We start from the raw sequence: 19,281 nt of genomic DNA, 5'->3' as shown, positions 1-19,281 counted from the left end.
GGTTGCTGGGACTGGACCTGGTTTGTGGAGCAGCTGTGGTGGCCTGCCTCTCTCCAGAGCGCCAACCACACCGACCTTCACATGTTCTCCCTCTGTTGGAGTCTCAGGTTCCTACCACATGCCTGGTTAAGTGCGGAGGGTGCAGGAGAGGGAGGAGTTTCCATCCTCCCCTCCCTTTTCTTCCACGGCAGTGTTTAAGGCAGTGCTGTTTCTGCCCACTCTCTGTAGAGCTGAGCCTGTCTGTCCTGGTGAGTAAGCACAGCACAACTCTTACAGCTATGTCCCAGCCCGTTCCGTGCGGCAGGATGGGAGCTCTGTGCACAGAGGGTGTGATGGAGGAGCCACAGGGGATTTCTGCAGCTCGAGCTGCCTTGAGGCGGAATGTGGTTGAGGTGGAAGTGCCACCCTGCCAATGGAGTCCTCAAAACAAGGCTGCAGGGACAGGCAAGCAAACCTCTTGTAACGCATTTTATGTATGCTGGATAATTAAAAAAAAAAAAAAAGCCAATGTTAAACATCTCTAGTAATAGTACTTCTGAACATTGCAATACATCTTGCAGTGTCCCCTCCTGCTCTCCCACTGGAGCTGAGAGCTGATTCAAAGGTGAAAATCCTCCCGTGGGCTCTAGGCAGATACTCCAGAAGCAGAACTAAATTGCAGCCCTCCACAAGGCGGTTGGTTACCTCGCCTGACAGGCTAACACCTTGCGTGGGAAGCAAATTGCAAGCGGCGTGGTTGTGGCAGTGCCACGAGATGGAGAAACGCCTGTTAGTGAAGGATGGCTGACCAGAAAGGCCAGACGTCGTAGCCCTCTGAAAAGTGACTGTGTGGTGACTACCATTCTGCAAAAAAATGGGTTCCACAACCCTGCCTGCATAATATGGGAAAGTTCCCCTAAAACACCCAGCACATGTGAGGCACCAGGAGGGAGGGATGGGGATGAGAGAAAGGAGGGGCAGGCTGCCCTGCAGGGAGGGAGGGAGACCCATTGCTTCCCCTTGCACTGGAGGGAAGGGTTTCTGCTCACCAGCTGCCCCCCCTGGGCCCTTGCAGCCGACGGGAGCAGCCCCGAAAGCAGCCTGGACGTGGTGGGAAGATGTCTGCTAGCCTCGGAGCCAGGAGCGGCCATGAGAAGCACGGCTGGCATCCTCGAAGTGCAGCTGCGTCCCTGAGAGCCTGGCACATCCGAGACACTCTCAGTAAGTGCAAAACCAAGGAACTGCAATGGCAAATGTGAGAAACAACCTGCAGCCAGTAACACAGGCTCAGGCAAGGATCTCAGTGAGGTAGCATTTTCATTTGGGGTTGCAATGGCGGGCGTCCTGCAAGCAGGAGCACACAGCAGAAAGCGTATCGTAGCCCTGTATTTCCTGTTACCCAGTGCTTGATTCCTCTCCTGTTTCCTCACTGGCTGAGTACTCAAAGTTCACATCCTACCCAACACTCATTTCTATGCCCTCTACAGTTTTATTTGACCAACCATTAATTTCTCCTTTTGTTTTTGGAATTGGAGGGGTCCATGGTTTCATAGCTTCTTGTTCTTGCTTATTCCGCAACTGCCTGTTGTGTTTTTCCTAGCCATCCTCCTTATTTTGGGACAGTGACACCTTCTGCTTAACATACCCCCCACTCTTACGCCTGTGCAATCACTTCTGAATGTGCAAGGTTAGTGGAAATTTCCACTGTGAAAAAAACACGACTTTAATTCTTACAGCAAACTTATATGGAAAGTGGGAAAGAGCCTGAAACTGTAGGAAATGGGAACAGCTATTGACAGCTGTAGCGGGAAATACAGAAGGAACAGTCTGAGAAAGTCAAAAGTGGCCTCAGAAAATAAAAAACAGCTCCACCAATTGGCTATTCCAGGCAAAAAAAAAAAAAAAAAAAAAAGTTTGCAGCATCTGTTGGCTGCTCAGGTGGTATCCTACATCCCTTTATGTCTCTAATTATACAAAAAATGATTAATTTCCATCCCAAATGAAGCTTATAGCTGAGAGCCCCCCACCATGAACTTCCCTGTGTGAGATCTGGATGGGCTGGACCCAAGCTGGGACCCAAGCTTGGACCCAAGCTGGCCCCAGGCTCCGCGACACGGGCCGTCTTCTCAGTGAGGGTCTGTCCAGCATCGATTTGCACCACTTCTGGGAGCAGTTTGATGAGTGCTACAATGCCAACAATTAGAAATCACATATATATATACATGTATATATAGGGATGCATATCACTACTTGTAAAACATATGTGCTTTGCTAATGGTCATTTTTAGTATTTTGCAACAAATAAATTTTAGAGACAGAAAAGCCTGCATGTCCTTGTGTGTTATGGAGCCTGCTGAGCCCACCGTGGCGGGGCATACAGGTGGGCACAGGGCGGGTGACCGTGCTCTTCATGCCACCAGCACCCACCCTGCATGAACCACCGGGCAGGCAGGAGCAGAGGCCTGTCCCCTCCTGTCCCACAGCACCAGGGGTGAAGGACAAGGAGCTGCGGGTGATCGCAGCAGGGATGCTGCCTCTGCATCTCTGCGGCCCCCTGAGGTTCAGCTGCTGGGAAAACATTTATCTGGAGACAGCACCCTATCGAAAAGGGGAGATGGGGAAGGGAAAAGGGGAGGGAAAGGCCTTGGCGTGCTGTTTCTCTTGCTGCCACTGGTTGCTGCATGTGGCTTCCCACAGCAGCACGAGGGGCTGTCAGCCAGGGGCCAGCTGCGACAAAGGCTGGAGGAACCCAGTCTGATTGCTTTTCTGATGGTGAGAAAATGTGGAGCCCTGTGGCAGGTGGTGGGGCATGTCCGAAGGAAAGGCTACAACACCCAGGAGGCAGAAAGCCTGGGGAGCCCGCACAGACAGTCCAGCAAAATGGCTTTGGGCCGCAGGGCCGTGTGTGCTCTGCACGGGATGCCCAATGTTCTACGAGTAGAAGGGGGGCTGCAGGAGGGGACGCAGCCCTCCCCACTCAACAATTTTATCTCCCAGCCCGGATCCTGCCAGCACAGATACTACTGCATGTGCTGGCCCCACACTCCTGAGCACGAGAAACCCACCCACAGCACCCACCATGCCAGCAGCATCCAGCACACAGGACGGGAAGTTAGCTCTTTATTTCCAGGAAAATGTTTGAAGTCACAGAGAGCTTTTCTCAGCAACAGGCATTTAACTGTACAGTGGCTGGAGGTGATCTTAAAAACCCACTTTTTGCCATGCCACACTAAAATAAACTCATGGTGTTTTGCTGGCTGAGAGCAATGACTTGTTTGGCTTCGTGTCCTGGAAGTGCTGCTATGCGATGGAAGCTTCCTGCACGGTCACTAATGAAGCTGAGACACACAGTGTGAAGCGATTGCTAGCTGCATATTTAGCTTTCATGCAAGTGGACGGGTTTCTCTATTCTCCTGAAGGACAACTTGCTGCTCACGTAACGGCTGCGTAGCAATAGAGGATTATATCTTGCTTAGTACACTGGGACCTGGATAAACGAGCACCAGATACCACTATGGCTATAGTTTTCCTTTTACTTACAGTACTTCTGTAATGCAAAATAAGTTACTGAAGGGTAAAAGCACTGAAGGTAGCAGGAGTAATAGAAGATGAATAAAATCCCCACAAATTGAACTCTTGTTACATGGCTGATACACCATGCACTGAGAGAGAGAAAGAGAGAGAAAGAGAGAGAGAAGGAGGAAGGGTAGGAGGAGCACAGAAGGGTGTCTCTGTAAGAGTGCAATTGAATGATCTAATATGGCTGCATTAATGAACTTGAAAACTAACTCTTATCTGAAATAAAAGAGTGGAAGTCATCAGTCCTTTGAAGTTTGGAGGGGAATGAGAAAACCAGACATCTCAAAGCAGAAGGAGAAAAGGGAGGAGGGCTGGGACCGATCAGAAAAGGACTGCATTAAATAACATTGGCATTACAAGGTAAAACAGAATGAAGTTAGATGCCACGATTCAGGTTGCTTGGGTAACCGTAACTGGAGCTGCAATGAGTAATCGTAACACTGTCTTCTTACAATCACGTGTCACGGGCAAAGCCTCGGTTAGCACACGGTGTGGATGGATCCTGCTGGAGAAAATAGCAGCTACCAGATTCTGCAGCTACCCGATCTTGCATGCATGGCTCCGGGCTTTAGAGCAGCACCCTACCTAAAGTCCTGAAGTGAATGCAGAATTATGGTCATTGTGAGGGTCCCTTGGATTTACGTGGAAATGCAACTTTTCAGAACAGCTCAAAGATTTTTGTACTTTATCCCTACCTACAGATTTTTTTTTTGATCTGCAAAGATGCAGACTTAGATATGGCAAATATTCAGCTGTTCCTCAGTTTGTATGCTCTACACATCAATCTCGTAGGGTTGTACTGAGTAGGATATGAGTTCAGCTGGCCCTATCAGCTTTGGGTTTTGAAATGTTTCAGTGTTGGAGAAATGATTTCTCTGCAGTCATACAACCTCGTTTATTGGGCCAAACATTGCTCTGACTTGCCACATGCCATCTGACAACATCGGGTACATTAAATGGAGAGAGGGACAGGACAGAATGGGCTCCTCACCATCAAGAAGAGATGCAATTAAGGCAAACGAGATCTAGCCCTTCCCTGGTTGGTCGTAAGCCTAATTAAAGTAGCAAAACAGTCCAATCAGGAATGTATTTGTAAGCCAGATTATTAAAAAAAAAAAAAAAAAAAAAAAAAAAGAACGGGCATTCTCATTTTGGGTGTTGTGTATTGCATTGGAAATAGATCTAAAGTATGCTGCAGGTTTTTGAAGCTGGAGCTGTTCCTCCGTTACAGGTTATTCCATCTGCCATATAAAAAGAAACAAAGAATTAGAGGTACAGTCATAAATGTCCTAAAATCTCTTCTCAGTCACCACAGGAGTTTTGGGGATTTGTAAGTTATCCACTGATCAGTCTAATATCTAAAGTACCCATATCTAGAGATATCTGCTATGCAAAGTAATTGTACATGTAAAGCTACTTAGAAACTACTTTAGAGTTAACAGAAACCTTTCTCACCTAAAAACTGATTCCTTTGATAGGAAATAACTCTTCAGAGATTTTCCAAATCACTTAATTTAGATATTTTATATTACTGTCCAGGAGTATGTTCGTTTTATTATTATTATTATTATTTTATTATTTGACTCCTGCTTCACATCTTGTGGGACTGCATATCAGCCACAGCCCCAGTGTACAAAGGGATGTGTCCGTGAACTTTTTCAGGGACCTATGGACACTGCCCAGGACTTCTTGCTAGCCCCTGCTGCATGGGAGTTTTTGCTGCATGTAGTACTGCTTGTTTCTCAGGCACAAGCCTGAGGCTTGGGTCTTTTTTGAGGCTCAGGCTTTTGAGCTGATGGCCTTTCTGACACCCAGTCATGGTGTCAGGCTGAAGACAAGGTACATTTTGGAGTTCTTTTTTAAGCCTTGCTAGTCGGACAGGATTGAGGAAACTGTTCTGGACATCTGACTTGGCTGTGGTTAAAACCTTGCTGCAGATCCAACATAAGTATATTTTGAGTTAGGAATGAAACAATCAGTGTTTTTTTCTGACCTTTTTGTGCAGCCATCTTCTCTTCCTCTTTTTTCTTCTCTTCCTCCAGAGCTTTCATTTTTGCATCGTACTCATCAGCACGGGTCTTCCACTCATTCCTATTGTTCAGCAGCCCATCAAGCATAGGCTGAATTTCCTCATGGAAGCGTGAAAATTCCTGACCAAAACACACCCATCAGCACAATTCAGTGTGCTGCTGCTGCACCATGGCTGACCTGGAAGCTGGGACTTGAACCTCTCTATTGAGAAGGATGTGGTGTGCATTGGTGTGCTTACCTTGTAGACAAACGTGCACACAAAGTCGATGAAACCCACTTGAAGCTTTGGAAGCTCAGCGGCTTTCCTCCTGTCCATCATGGGCTGTGGGAGGACACAAACATGCCATGATTTATGAGAACACTGCATTGAAAAACATTCCTCTCTTTTTTTACCCTCAAAAGCTGCCTTGTTGTGTCAGCCTGGCTGCTCTGCTGTGCTGGCCATAAAGGCTCTCCACCACAACCCTCATCTTGCTCTGCAGAGGGATCGAGTGGCTCGTTTCCTGTGCTGTTTCAGCAGAAATTTTAGGCAACTCTTTCAGTGTATATCATGGGGAGGGTGACAGGGTATTTTCCTTGCTCCTTTTAACCAGATACCTGAGAGAAGGATTGTGTTATAAAATGCTGAAGAGTTGTTTTTTTTTTTATTCTCTAAAACATACCTGAACATGAAATTATGTTTTCATAAGGTCATATAATTAATTGTATCATTTTTAGCGCATCTGTGGGTAGAGGGGGTACCTTAAAGTCTATGTAAGTCTACTTAAGTCTACTGGGTCCCTTCCAACATGGGATATTCTAAGTTTCTATGATTAAAGAAAATCAAAAACATGCAGGTAGATGCAATGTCAAGGATTAACTCTTGATTTTTTCACTGCCAAATTTTAAAATTTAGTATTATAGCAGAAAAAATATTTTTATTTAGAAACATTGCTGTGTAGTACTTCCTCTTAAGAAAAGTAATTTCTGGACTCTAAAAAGGTGGTTTACCCCCAGTGGGACAGTCACTCCTTGCTGTTTCACAGCCACTGGACCCATTCTAACTAAACAGAGAGCTGGACAAGAGGCCCTGTCACAAAGGGTCTTTTCGATCTGAATGGCTAATTTTCTGATGAATTTTGGGCAGCCTGGTAGTTTCAGGAAGAATCACAGCACCCTGAGAGCATCACTGCTTGCAGAAGGTCTCTGCTGAGACCTGCTTTCTGATCTGAGCCGTTTGGCTCTCATGGGATACTTACAATGGGCTGTTGCTGAAGGACGCTTATTTCTAAGTCCCCTTGCTCCCAGAACTCAGCTGCTACCAGGAGAGCTACCTACATTGACGAGGAGGAAAAAAGAAAAGTTAGCACTGGTTTTCGCCTTCTAGTTGATTCAACTTAAGTCTCCTTTATGAAGCAAATGTCACTTCCAGCCCCTCCATCACTTCACATCCAGCCCCAACCTTTCTGCTGTGATTGGTAACAGTGGCAACAGGTTTGCACCTGTGTAGTGCAGCCCAACACCTTATTATTGGAGCTTGTCTACTGCTCATCTATTAAGAAATGTTTCGAATGTGTCCCATGCAAGGATTTGTTTCACAGTCAGAGTTGTAGTTTCCTATTAGGACTTCCTCAGCTGTCCTTTTCCCATGTTGAACATGAAGGTGAGCTTTATTTCTTTTTATCCTTCTCTAAATTTTAATGTTTCTTACTTAGCAATTGATTAAGTACAATTCAGGAAGGAAGTCCTTTAGGAAATCAAACAACAGACAAACCAGCAGGTATTGCTTGAAAATAATAATAATAATAGAAAAATAAAGGGGAAAAATATGTCATGTCACACAAAAAACCCTTCTTAGCCCAATAAATTATTATTATTATTATTATTATTTTCTCTTTGGTGAACATAAATTCCTACAGAATTCACAACTTCTGTCTTAAACATTGATTTATCCATCAAAATCATCATTATTCTGAAGTCTTTTCAGTAGTTTTAGTAAGAAACTTTGATTGAGTTTTCAGGCAGCTTAGAAAATTGCATTACTTTGAAGTATAAGCTAGAGAAATCTGTCAGTATATCAAGTGTCTGACCTTACTCTGGACTTCCCAAGGCTTAGTGATTGCTGACAAATCACAAGCAGTCATCATCATGGCCCTAAAAACAGAAGAGAAATTAGTTTATTCTCTGAAGCCCTCACCAGGTGCCTTGCAGGCTCAGGATGCTCATGGAGTGTCATGTCCCAGCTTTGTGCTTTAGTGGTACATACAGGTGGTGGGTTGCTGTAGCAAACTTGGACTGGGACACACATTAAGGATTGCTCCCTCGATACAAATGGATTTGTGCTAGGGGACTGCTTGCTTCTGACACTAGGAAATTCACCACTTTAGTCACTGCTGAGCTGAACTTCTTGACTTTGGAGTAACTCATTTGAGTCCCTCACGGAGGTGTAACAGTGCAGATCACAGTGAAGTTATGGGTGAGCTCCATCAGCAGTGCAACTTGTACTGTAGAGCATCTGCTGGCTACAACAACAGCATGGTGCAACTCTTGTTGCTGTTATGAAAAGCAAATCACAGATTGGTTTCCCTTTGCTCCACCATTGTAGACTGCTCCAGCTCATGGCATACATTGTGGTCTGAGACAGATCCTGCATCTTGTTAACGGGTATATGACCAGAAGGGATGTCCCAAATCCAGTCAGGATTTTCCATCCAGTCAGGAAAGAAAAATTTCAAGCTTTCTTCCCTGATTGTTTGTTTGTTTTGCTTTTGTTTCTTTTGTTTTATTTGTTTGTTTCCCTTGCTTCTCCAAAAGGTCAGATTTGAGTGGACAATAAAATATCACATACTGCTCTCATGCTAAGAGAAGCACAGTAATGCAGTAACTGCACAGTTCCAGAGTTCTGTTCTTTTTGTTTTTTTTTTTCTTCTCCAGTCACATTAGAAATTGAAAACAGAGGGGTATGATTCTATATGCAATATTAGCTAAGGACCATTGCTACTGAAGGAGAAGAATCCTTTTTAAAACTGGACATACCACGGGCGCAGGCATGTTTTGGTGTTCCCACTGGTCAGCCCAGGAAGAAGGACACTACCACATCATTAACCCCTCAAGAGACAATTTACTCACATGACAACCTCTTTCTTTGTCGTCTCCAGAGACAGGTATTCAGTCCAGGCATTCATGTTATCGTAGGTCTTAGACTCATCAACGATCTTCTGGAACATTGTCCTTTTCCTTTGAGGGGAAAAAAAAAAAAAAAAAAAAAAAAAAAAAAAAAAAAAAAGAAGCAACTGTGTTAAAAACAGATGGCTGGGTTTCTAGTAGTTGTTCTCCTGGCAGCTAGGTCTGCAGGGAAGCCCCCCAAAACACCAAGCACCATCACTTGCTTCTTTTACATAAGGGAAACTACTGCAAATGGCTTAAAGATAAAATTAATTTAGTGGTGAGACCTGAGCAAGTTGCTTGAAAGTATGTGATACTGAAGGTTATACAAGATGAGAAATGTTACTGGCTTTACTGACAACACAAGAAGGCTTTTGCCTGAATGTGAAGCAAATGGCAGAAACATAGACCTGGCCCAGGTGTTGGAGTATTTGTAAGACTACCTGTCTCTATAAATGCTGTCTGACCTTGTTAACATTATTTATATACCTAGATACCTGTAGCAAATTCTGGAGAGGGGTTTATATACAACACACCCACATTTTGAGAGGTGTGAAATCATGAAAAAAATGCTGGTTTAACCCTAGCAAGTAAGACAGTTAGGCCAGATCCACAAAGAGACTTGACTATGTGCTCTGTCCATACTGTTTTGCCTGGAATCTGATCTAAATCAAAACTTCCCTTATAGACTGTGTGCCAAAGACGGCAAAGACAAGCTTGTTCCCATCTGGTAGGGAAGTAGTGGTGTCTGCTCCCATATAACCACCCAGCCTCTAAAGTAAGAGGGCTGGGTCTTAGGCCCTTCCTTGTATTCTACTTTTTTGGACTATTTATATTTTGTGTACTTATTCTTCAGTGTGAAGCACAGAAGCAGTCTCTGGTCTTGGCCCTGTATTTGAAAACACATTCTGAAAGCTCCTTGCTACTGAGGATATCATATGTTGCTGACTTCCAGCCTTATGTCCCAGGAAGTCAATGCGTGCTGCTCTACGGTGTTGGGCATTTCTGACTTTTGGATGTGAAATAGACTGTGAACTGCATATTCACCTATAATAGACCACTTAGTATTTGAGTTGTGCTGCTTTCACGGAGAAGTTAATGAAGCTCAGGCCATACCATTGACCATTAGTAAGTATTTTTAGTGCTGAAGTGCTAGGTAAAAAAGTAAAAAGTATCTCTTTTTCAGTTAGGCAGTCAAATAGCACAGTCTTGTTGGAAATAGAAGGCACATACATGATCTAATGAATAAAAGCTCAAAATTCTTCTGAACAATCTGGATTCTTTCCCCCATCTTTTATATCAGCATTAAAAGGAGCCTTCTGGAGGAAGCATCTGTGTAGAGGATTGCTACAACGAAGGAGCTCTCACAGCAAAGCATCACATTTTGTGTTTGCACAGCACCAGCTGCTTCCTGCCCTTCACCCACAGCGTATGTGACTGACTTACTTGAAGTACAGTGCCAGATCTGTTGCTATAATGGCAATGTCCATCAGGTGAATCATGTGCTCATGCTGTCTCCGGTTGAGGTTCTGGCATATGTTCAGCGACTGAAAAACAAGAAAAGGAAGCTGCAGAATCCAAGCTCCGTGTTGTTGTGAGCTAGTGGGCATCTCCCTCTCTCAAATGTGTATTTATTTATTTATTTATTTATTTATTTTATAAGTGTTGCAGCTTGCTCCCCCTAACGTGCTAGGGCTGTGAGCCCAGCTCACCATCTGTTGGTGAACTGCCCCCCGTGCTCACTGAGCGGGGTCGGTGTCTGTAGCTTGATACACACTTTGTGCCTAAATGGCGTCCACTCATCCCAGTGGGAATTTGCCTGAAAGTTGTGTGTCAGGCTTGGTCCTATCAAGGGGCTACAGGAGGAGAATCCCATGCTTAACACTTTCCTACAGGGCTAATGACATGGCTTCTGAAGAAACCAAGCCACGCAGGTAGGAAGCCAAAGAGTTTTGGTCTCTGGTGAGCAGAAATCACTTGCGGGTAGAAGGGAGTGAGGTGGCTGCAGGTCCTCCGAAACCCAAACCAGAGAAATATCCTATGCTAAGTCTCCGGGCAAAAGAGTCATAGCAGCTGACAGCCATGGTATATGTTGCTAAAAGACTCTGTGGCAAGTAAATTATTCAGGATCTTACATTACAGTTCATTACAAACCTCTTCAGAGAGCAAAAACTTTCCAAATTCCAAGTGATGCCTCTCTAAAATTGAGGATCCATGAAGTTTAGCTAATGGATTTTGAGATCTGGGTGGGGAAAAAAAAAAAAAAAAAGAAAATGTTAGAATAGCACTTAAATAAAAAGTCTCCCAATTGAAATTGGTCACACAGGCAAGTTTGACTTATTTTATGAAGGGCTTAAGAGTTATATTTTTAATAGCTAACAACTTCAATCTAACTGGTAACAGACTGTGACTCTGCTTATAGCTATTTGGACACTGTATAAAATATCTTTCCACCACCCGTGAATGTCACCTAAAATGTTGTTCATAAGAGTACTGTTATTAGTCAGTATAGCAAGCTTGTTGTTTAGTTTCTGAAGAAGTATGTGTTTACATCTGGTAAAAGCAACAGGGAAACCAGCAGCCCTTGGACACTTCCCTAGCCAAAGAGCAGGACACTCTTGTATCCAAAGCACCAGCCAGCTTCACTTATGTTTTCCCAAAGCTCCAGAAATCAGTTAGATAGTACAGCCATCGATCAGAAAACTTGTGACCTGATGATGCCTTAAGCCAGCAACAGAGGTCTGACTGGTCAGTGAAATCACGTGGCTCTTTTTGTGAAGCTGGTAACTACCTACCCAAAGCAGCACTCACATCCTCACAGGTGCTAGGTTTCTCCAGGTGGTGAGGGCAGTGCTGTGCGTGGTGCTTTCTGCACAGATACCTTCCAGTACAAAGTAGGCTTTGTATGTCCAGAATGCTCCTAGTAGCATCCTGAGTGTCCTATGATACTCAGGCTACTAACTGCCTGCACTGCACTTGGTCTCCCCTTTCACAGCAGTGTAGAGTGTCTTTTTAACCAAACAGCTAAGGCCAGACTGCTAGGAGGTAAAGCAAGCCCCAGTGAGCATTGCAGAATGTTCACTGACTGAGGCATAAACCCAAGTGCCGTGGCAAGGTGAAAAGTTAAGTTACTTGCAAAGGAAGGTTCTTAACCTGCATAAAACAGAGCTGTGCTGGAGTTTGCTGTGATCACAGCCTGACCCCACTCTATGCAAAAGCAGCAGGAAATGGTTGGAAGTGGCAGGAGAATGCTTACTTCATCTGGTAAAGGTTGTTGGTTCCTCTGTGGTCGATATCGTGGCACAGAGCAGCAGTTACCATTGCAAGGGCTTCTAGGTCAGTGTAGTAACGCTTCAGTTTGCCAGTCTGGAGGGTGAGAATGTGCATGCCCTCTGTTAGTATCTCTTACAGGAAAAGGTACTGGGCTGTGACTGCTCTGTGCTGGGGATCTCCGCATTGAAACAGTCCAGGAGAACTGAAAATATTTGTGAAGCTAGATACAATACACGGTACACTTAGGTTAACGTGGGGATACAGCTGGAAACAAAACATTTCAGACTCAAGGATGCAGTGTGTCATGTGTAGGTGCTTGATGCCCACCTGCCATGTTGGCTACTCTCTGCTCCAGCAGCCTTGAGGACACCTGCATCCTGATAACAACACCTCTCCTCTCACTGGACACAAGGCACTCTGTGTTCTTTTGGCCAGTGGGCCTGAAAGCTGAGCTGCTCAGCGGGTGGGCTGGGGGTGGTAGGTGTAATTCTGCCACCAGGTGTGCAGGGCATGCCCTCTGCACTGGGCCATGGGGCAAAGCCTTTGTGGGGCACACATCCAACACTGTTTTCCCTCATGGGGCTCCTGTCACCCTGACAACCCATGAGAAATGTCACTTGCCACACTCACGCTAGTGAAAGACTTACACCTCTGCTGTCCTGCCTGCACATGGATGAGGTGAGGTTGTCCTCATCCAAGCTAATGTCAGCCCAGCTGTTACTTTTAGAAACTGTTGGAGGAAGGGGAGTCCTGCAGTCTTTACACTACCCAGCAGAAGGGCAAACCTGGAGGCCTTTCAACGCCACACTTTGTTCCCATGAAGTGCTCCATTCAGTGGGTATGGCTGCAGCTTGGGTGCTAATTCATGGACTCATCACTTAAGGTGAATGGAGGCCTCATTTGGTAGGAAATGTGCTAGGACTGACAAACGTATCCTACCACAAAATCAAAGGGAGCCCTACATGTCTCCAGGTCACAACATCAGACCTACTGCAGAAAAAGCTGTGCCACAGAATTAATTGGGATGGTGTTACCTTACCATTAGGAGCGTGAACATGGTCTGTGCAACATTGAAGCCATGGCGCCAGTTGTGATACGTTATCTTCCGGTAGCCTTTGCTGACAGAGTACACAAACCTCACCAGAACCTGCAAATTGGGAGAGAGGGTGTTAGTTTTTGTCATGACAGCTGACTTGTGGTTGGAGCTGGCAGCTCTTGCTCTTGGGATAAAGACCACGTATGGAAGTCATGGATCAGAGCCTCTCTGCAGAGATAGTTCCAGGAAAGAATCAGAAACTGTAATATTGTCAGGCTTCCCTGGCAATGTGGTCATATCCAGGTCCACTGGTGCACTGAAGTGTACTAAAGTGGAGGTGACCAAAACATAGCTCTCTGCTTTCTTACATCTTTCTCCTTTCTTAAGAAAATTAAAATCACAGAGATGTCTGCGGGGAGAATGAGAAACAGTGATGGCTGAGGAACAGAGATTTCCTACTAGTGCTTGTGAATTTATTCAGCTTCTGTGTTTCTTTATGTTTTTATTAGTAAGACTTGTCCCTTCCATATATTCTGACTTACTAATACTTAGGTTGCTTGAAAGAGGTGGCACTTTAGGTCTAGAGAGATGGAATATATTACACCACCTTTTACAATATAGGGTATTAAATAATAAAGTGTTGTTTTTTCTTTCCGTCTGCATTCAGCTTCTTCATGTGGACAAGCTCTTGCAGCTACAGAGTTCTTCATTGGATGAACTCAAGGATGATTATTCATTTTTTAAAATCTCAGCTTCTCAAAGGAACAGCAAAAAAAAAAAATGGCTGTTTTTCACACTAGTATCAGAAGCTACTTATTCCAAAGTAGATATAGTGAATACTTTTTGCACTGACTCGTACTGAGTGATTTCCATGCACAGCCCTTCCTTTTCCTCCTGCTTTCCAGCCTGCCTTTCCAGGGTGAGGGATGCGCGGCTGAAAACTGCGTGCAGTTACCCGCAGAACCCACTAGATGGAGGTCAGCCTCACATGAGGCTCTGAAAAATGCCTCGGACAACCCCAGCGCTGCCTAAACGCCAGTTTTCAGAGCCAGACGGGCACTGATGGTTACAAACGGCCTTGAATTTGCAGGTCGGGAGCTTTCAGGTTGAATAAGTTTCGATACTGGGGTGGTAAGCAAGTATTTGCATGGTGCAGTCCCTGCATAGAGCTGATAGCAAGCCCATACCGGTAGCAGAACAGAAGTTCAGACAGTCCAGAACAGAAGCAGTTGGCTTCAAGCTCCAAACCCATTCTGGCCACCACAGGCTTTTTGAGTGGGTTCCTTGCTCTCAGCAGGGCTTGGGGCCTCAGGATGCCAGCCCCTCTGCCTGCAAGCCCATGGCAACCTGGACCTCTGCCTGATTTCTGAGCTGCTGGTCGACCTATGCCTGTGGGCACAGGACAAGCTGGGAGTCCCCTGGGCGCTGCCAGCTCCTACCTCCTGCGGGATCTGGAACTTCTTCACCACACCAAGCTCGTAATACATCTGAATGCCACACTTCACCAGCTCCAGCTCGGTGCAGTCGAAATCGGAGAACCTGAACTCATAGATTTCAAACTTGGTGGGCCCTGGGAGTTCTTCTTTCTGCAAGAGATGAAAGGGTTTGTTGCTGCGACATTTATGCTGTCCCTAGAAACACCTGGAAGTGTTTTTTCTAAATAAAAAATTATCAGTCTGATTGTGCTTGGAACCTTCCTTTTTAGAATTAAATGCAGATTTTCATGATAACCCTATTAGTGGGGGAAGAGGTAAAGTATTTTTGGTCAATTTGGAGTAACACTGCTTGCTTTCTGCTAAGTGCTCTTCTTTTTGATTTGATTAGATTGGAGACTCCAAAGTTGTCAGGTCTTACAGGAGAAGTCTTAAAGTTCCTTATTTGCTCTGGTGAACAAAATGTATGATATGTCAAGGCCATTGATGTGCTCCCAGAATGGACATTGAACCTCCTGAGATAAAGAGGCACAGAGCACTTTCTGGGAGCTGGGAAGGCATTCTCTACTACATGACCATAATGGCCTCACACTCACACAGCACAGGAAGGACGGGTGTCCTTCACCTTCACCCTTCACTGCGTGCCCTGCTGATGTGTACTGGCGTGCCAGCACTGGCAACTCTTTCCTGCCCCCACCCAGGCAGTATTTGTTTGGCACCACTTCCAATGCCAGAAGTACATTGCCCTTACCAGGATACTTGCCAGCTCCTCTTCCTCACACTCATTTGGCTCCTTCCCCAGCTTTTCTCGTGTTGGCTGCAAAGAGCATGGACATGTTACATTGACTACTGTATTCCACAGGACTTTGTGCTGTGCTGCTTTAGGTCAATCTAGGGTGAACATACTATGGGAAGCAGATTTTAAATGCAGATCATGTTTTCTTCCCAGACCTCACTTTTATTTCTGGTGTTTTAACATGTTCTTCTTTGTAGGAATGTCCTACCTTTCATTGATTTTGGCTTGGTTTTCCTCCACTTGCAAAAATTTCCCTATAAAATTCCCTTTGTCTCAGTTGTGTTCAGTTACCCCACATCCTCTGTACCAAGGAGGTTTTGGGATATACATTAGCTTCTCTTTCACCCCCCATACCCCTGCCCTGAGCAGCATCTGTGTGAGCCCACCTCCAGGTCTAGCTTTGCTGAGAAAACAGAGAGGACTCAGCGCAGCCTGCTGAGGTGAAAGGCAGACCACAACGGGCCTCACGTCAAAGTGAAGACTTGTTCTGCCATTGTGCAGTAACGGTGCCTGGGCACAGCCTGTACACTGTGGTGACTGGAAGCTTTTCTGAGGTATGGGAGACCTGTGTCCACAGACACAGCTGCTGTTTGGCACTGACAAGGCCCGTACGCACATGCCAGGGCAGTACGCTCATGGCTGTACTGCACTTTTCAAGGCATTACCAGAATTTCCTGAATTTCATCCTTGTCACACTTCACGTGGTAGAGCACCATATCCTGGGCAATGTCTTTCCGGTTCTCCAGCTTGTTCATCTTATCATATGTATCTGTGTTGAGTACGGACCAGCCCAGAAACTGTGTCAGGGACTTGGAGAGAAGAAAAAGGAGAAACAGTAAAGTAACCAAAGCATCTGTACACCGCATGATGTATTTTTATAATAACATAAGCTTCACGCTGGCTCCAAGTCTAGCAATGGGCAGTCACACCTCTGCTCCCAACCACTACTTGCTCTTCAGCACAGCAGCACCCCAGCTGATGGATCTGACTAGATCTCAAGAGTGTCCTTATGACAAAGGTTTGAGGACCCTCTGCCTCTTTCAGCATATAGAAAGCTACTTAGCTGTTGTTACAGGTGTTCAGTATAGTACTCCATGCCTATGGAAAGGCTGGTGTCATAACCATGACAGCAGGTCAGGAACCTTTGTGTCAAGGGAGAGCAAGATGGTCTCATCACATTTCACATCTGTTTATTCACACTCTGTATTTGCATTCAGCTTGTTTGCTGTTCAGTGGCCAATTCCCACTGATTATTATTATTTTTTTTTTGCTTGGTCATTTTGTTTGATAGCAAAAGTCTATTTCAGGAAATGCTCTAGTTGATAATATATGCCAAGTGCTGGATGTTTGTATTGGACTGAAACTAGCACAGAAACACTTCTCAGCCTCAATGACTTTGATGAAAGCTGCTGTTGGTAGATTCAATAGCTGGACACACTTTGTATCACGGCCACACAGATTACTCAGGTGTAACTTCTGGAGGGAATTGCCCAGCTGTATCTGATCACAGGTCAAAATGGTCTTGTTACTACATCATAGCTGTTCACAGCTAGGCAGTCAAAGAATGCCAAAACAAAATGATCTGAACACAGCTGAGTTTCCAAAACATCCAAACACCCATCAATTCATTTAGCTGCTTTCAAAACTTTCAAACTACTGTGTAATACCTGCATAAGCAACAAATAAACTTACTTAGCTGCAGAACACTGGGGGACTTTTTGCAGGGCTGCAATGCGAAAAAGTGATCTCTCTCAACCATATGAACTACTTCCAGACATAGCAAGGAACTATACCTCCATAAGGGTCTCATCCTGTTCATCAAATGGTTTCCCATCTTTTCTGTTATAAAATGTGACAACACCAACAATTTCTTCCTTTTTGTTGACTATTGGCATGGAGAGAACATTTTTGATAGTCCATCCTGATTCGTCTAGAGGACCTTCCTTGAAGCAATAGCAAGCAGAAAGACACCATGTACTTAATGTGTTTTCTAAACAGAGCAGCAATCCCATTTTGCATCACGACCTATGGCTAAAGACATTTTTGTGTGCCTAATATTGACTGTAAATTACATTTCTGTAAGCAAAGTAGAATACTTGATAGAATTTGAAGTGTGCACATTACCTGAAAGTTAAACATCTCATCTGCAGCAGCATTCATAATGTTGCAAATCTAGGGGATTACAGAAAAATAAATAAATAAATAAATAAATAAATAGTGACAGTATAAATATATAGTATAATTTTAACAGTGAGAAGTTTACATATCAAACAAAAAACTGAATTGATGAAAACCAGCATTGGTCAGGCTTCATTTCCAACAACCTTAATGTAGTCCACACTATGTACTTACAAATCCACTTTCAGCCACATATGTTGGCAGTCCAGTTACTAGTGCCCAGTGATCTGGGGTAGGATTTCTGATTGGAAGAAAAATGAAAAAGGGAATTAAGGATATAAATTTATTGAAGGACAATGATGATCTCAGAGTTGAAATGTTTTCAGCTGGTTGTGCAATCCACACATACACATTTCATCCTCAGCTACCAAGCAGTCCTATTACTTTCAAACCTGCCTATGTGTGCAATTTTTCATGTAAATATTTTCATAATAAATATTTTCCTTCAAGGATTCAGTACAGATTAGCACATACAATACCTTAGTCTGCAGAATATTTGACTTAAGAAAAAACTGGTCTTGGAAGTGGGGTTCATGTTTTCAGAGCTACAGCATACAGAAAGATAAAAGAAATTTTCTGGTTAAGGTGTCTGCCAGGCTGACCACTGCTGTATCTAATTGATGGGGGTCTTTCTTGAAGCATGAAGGTGGATATCCAATTTACACCAATGCGAAGTGGTGTGACCAGAACTGGGCAAAATTTCTGTTATGTCAGATTTGTCAGTCACTTGACATTTAATCACATCCTACGCTGGTGGGAAAAGGTAGAGGATGAGAGTGCTGAGGTATGCAGTGGGGTATGTAAGAAAGCATTTGAAGAGCTGAAGAGCAGGTGCATATCTGTAGATGGAAGGGAGACATATGAAGGGGAAAGGAGATGGTTGGGCTCAGAATAATGGGCTAGGAAGCTTGATCAGAGAGGTGCTCTTTCACCAGCTCCTGCAAGTGCAGTCAGCTGCTTTTCTCTTCACACCCTTTGTTAAGTTAGGGGAAAACAGAGAGAGACATGTCGTACAGAAGTAGCTTGGAGAGTTAAACCACCAGAGGAGAGAGCGGTTTGTGAAGGATGTCTTCTCAGAGCCCAGGGGAAATGGTGCCCAAGGCTCCTCTGAAAAATTCAGTGGCAAGAAGAGAGGATGGTTTTCAGAAGGAGAGAGTCTCAGTGTAGGGTCAAGAGAGGAGAAAAGGTCAGAGACAAAGGTGAGGTGGAGTGACCAGAAGAGAGAAGCAAGGGAGCTGGAGGACAGGCGGGGGAACAGAATTGACCGTGAGTGGTCAGGAGGGTAACAGAGGGATGACAGGCGGGTCTGGGACAGCAGGTGCTTCAACACCAGGGCAAGCTGCATAGACTCAGCCACTGACACAGGGAAAGCACCAAGGAGGAGTTATGACTTGACTTGGCATGGAGAATAGCAAAACTGCAGGTAGTTGAATCAGTTAATGCCTGGGTATATATATATTTTTTTCAGTGATTCTTGGAGACTAACTTACAAGTCAGGATCCCACTGCCCTAGAAGAAATCTCTGTCCTACAAAATGTAAGACAAAGCACCAGCTTACAATCTGGCTTCTTATTCAGTCTTCAATTGGTTCTTTGCATATCTCCTTATGAAGGTCTTTAAATCAGGGATAACTCTCATTTTAGCTGCTCCCTGTCAGTACCAAGCACACACAAACAGTAGCAGTAGGCCAGACACTTACGGGATGACTTTAATGTCTTCTTTTCCATGTAATATATAATCAATGACTTTGTAAAAGACTATTTCCTAGAATTAAAAAGAAGATCACTGTTAAAATAAGAGGTGAGACAATCCAGCCAGACAAGAGAGACTTCA

General features: G+C 44.6%; 1 protein-coding gene across 3 annotated transcripts in view; it reads right to left on the bottom strand.

Moving 5' to 3' along the window:
- Positions 1 to 4,432: 4,432 nt before the first annotated feature.
- Positions 4,433 to 19,281, bottom strand: part of PDE6B (phosphodiesterase 6B) — a 35,229-nt gene continuing 20,380 nt past the window's right edge. The window contains exons 9-25 of one of the 3 annotated variants that reach the window (XM_035309650.1): positions 19,148 to 19,212; positions 17,623 to 17,689; positions 17,395 to 17,442; positions 17,064 to 17,213; positions 15,936 to 16,079; positions 15,226 to 15,291; positions 14,481 to 14,627; positions 13,045 to 13,152; positions 11,989 to 12,098; positions 10,887 to 10,974; positions 10,179 to 10,279; positions 8,697 to 8,804; positions 7,659 to 7,722; positions 6,828 to 6,902; positions 5,828 to 5,911; positions 5,552 to 5,708; positions 4,433 to 4,799 (exon numbers count right to left, since the gene is read on the bottom strand). In XM_035309650.1, the coding sequence (XP_035165541.1) occupies positions 4,741 to 4,799; positions 5,552 to 5,708; positions 5,828 to 5,911; positions 6,828 to 6,902; positions 7,659 to 7,722; positions 8,697 to 8,804; positions 10,179 to 10,279; positions 10,887 to 10,974; positions 11,989 to 12,098; positions 13,045 to 13,152; positions 14,481 to 14,627; positions 15,226 to 15,291; positions 15,936 to 16,079; positions 17,064 to 17,213; positions 17,395 to 17,442; positions 17,623 to 17,689; positions 19,148 to 19,212 (1,641 nt within the window). In that variant the 3' untranslated portion in view covers positions 4,433 to 4,740. Of the gene's footprint in view, positions 4,800 to 5,365; positions 5,709 to 5,827; positions 5,912 to 6,827; positions 6,903 to 7,658; positions 7,723 to 8,696; positions 8,805 to 10,178; positions 10,280 to 10,886; positions 10,975 to 11,988; positions 12,099 to 13,044; positions 13,153 to 14,480; positions 14,628 to 15,225; positions 15,292 to 15,935; positions 16,080 to 17,063; positions 17,214 to 17,394; positions 17,443 to 17,622; positions 17,784 to 19,147; positions 19,213 to 19,281 lie in introns of those variants that run through there. The other 2 variants (XM_035309649.1, XM_035309651.1) reach the window with 2 other exon arrangements.

Source organism: Oxyura jamaicensis, chromosome Z, assembly GCF_011077185.1.
Source record: "Oxyura jamaicensis isolate SHBP4307 breed ruddy duck chromosome Z, BPBGC_Ojam_1.0, whole genome shotgun sequence".
NCBI classification, from domain to species: Eukaryota; Metazoa; Chordata; class Aves; order Anseriformes; family Anatidae; genus Oxyura; species Oxyura jamaicensis.
This window is presented reverse-complemented; position numbering and strand designations above follow the sequence as displayed.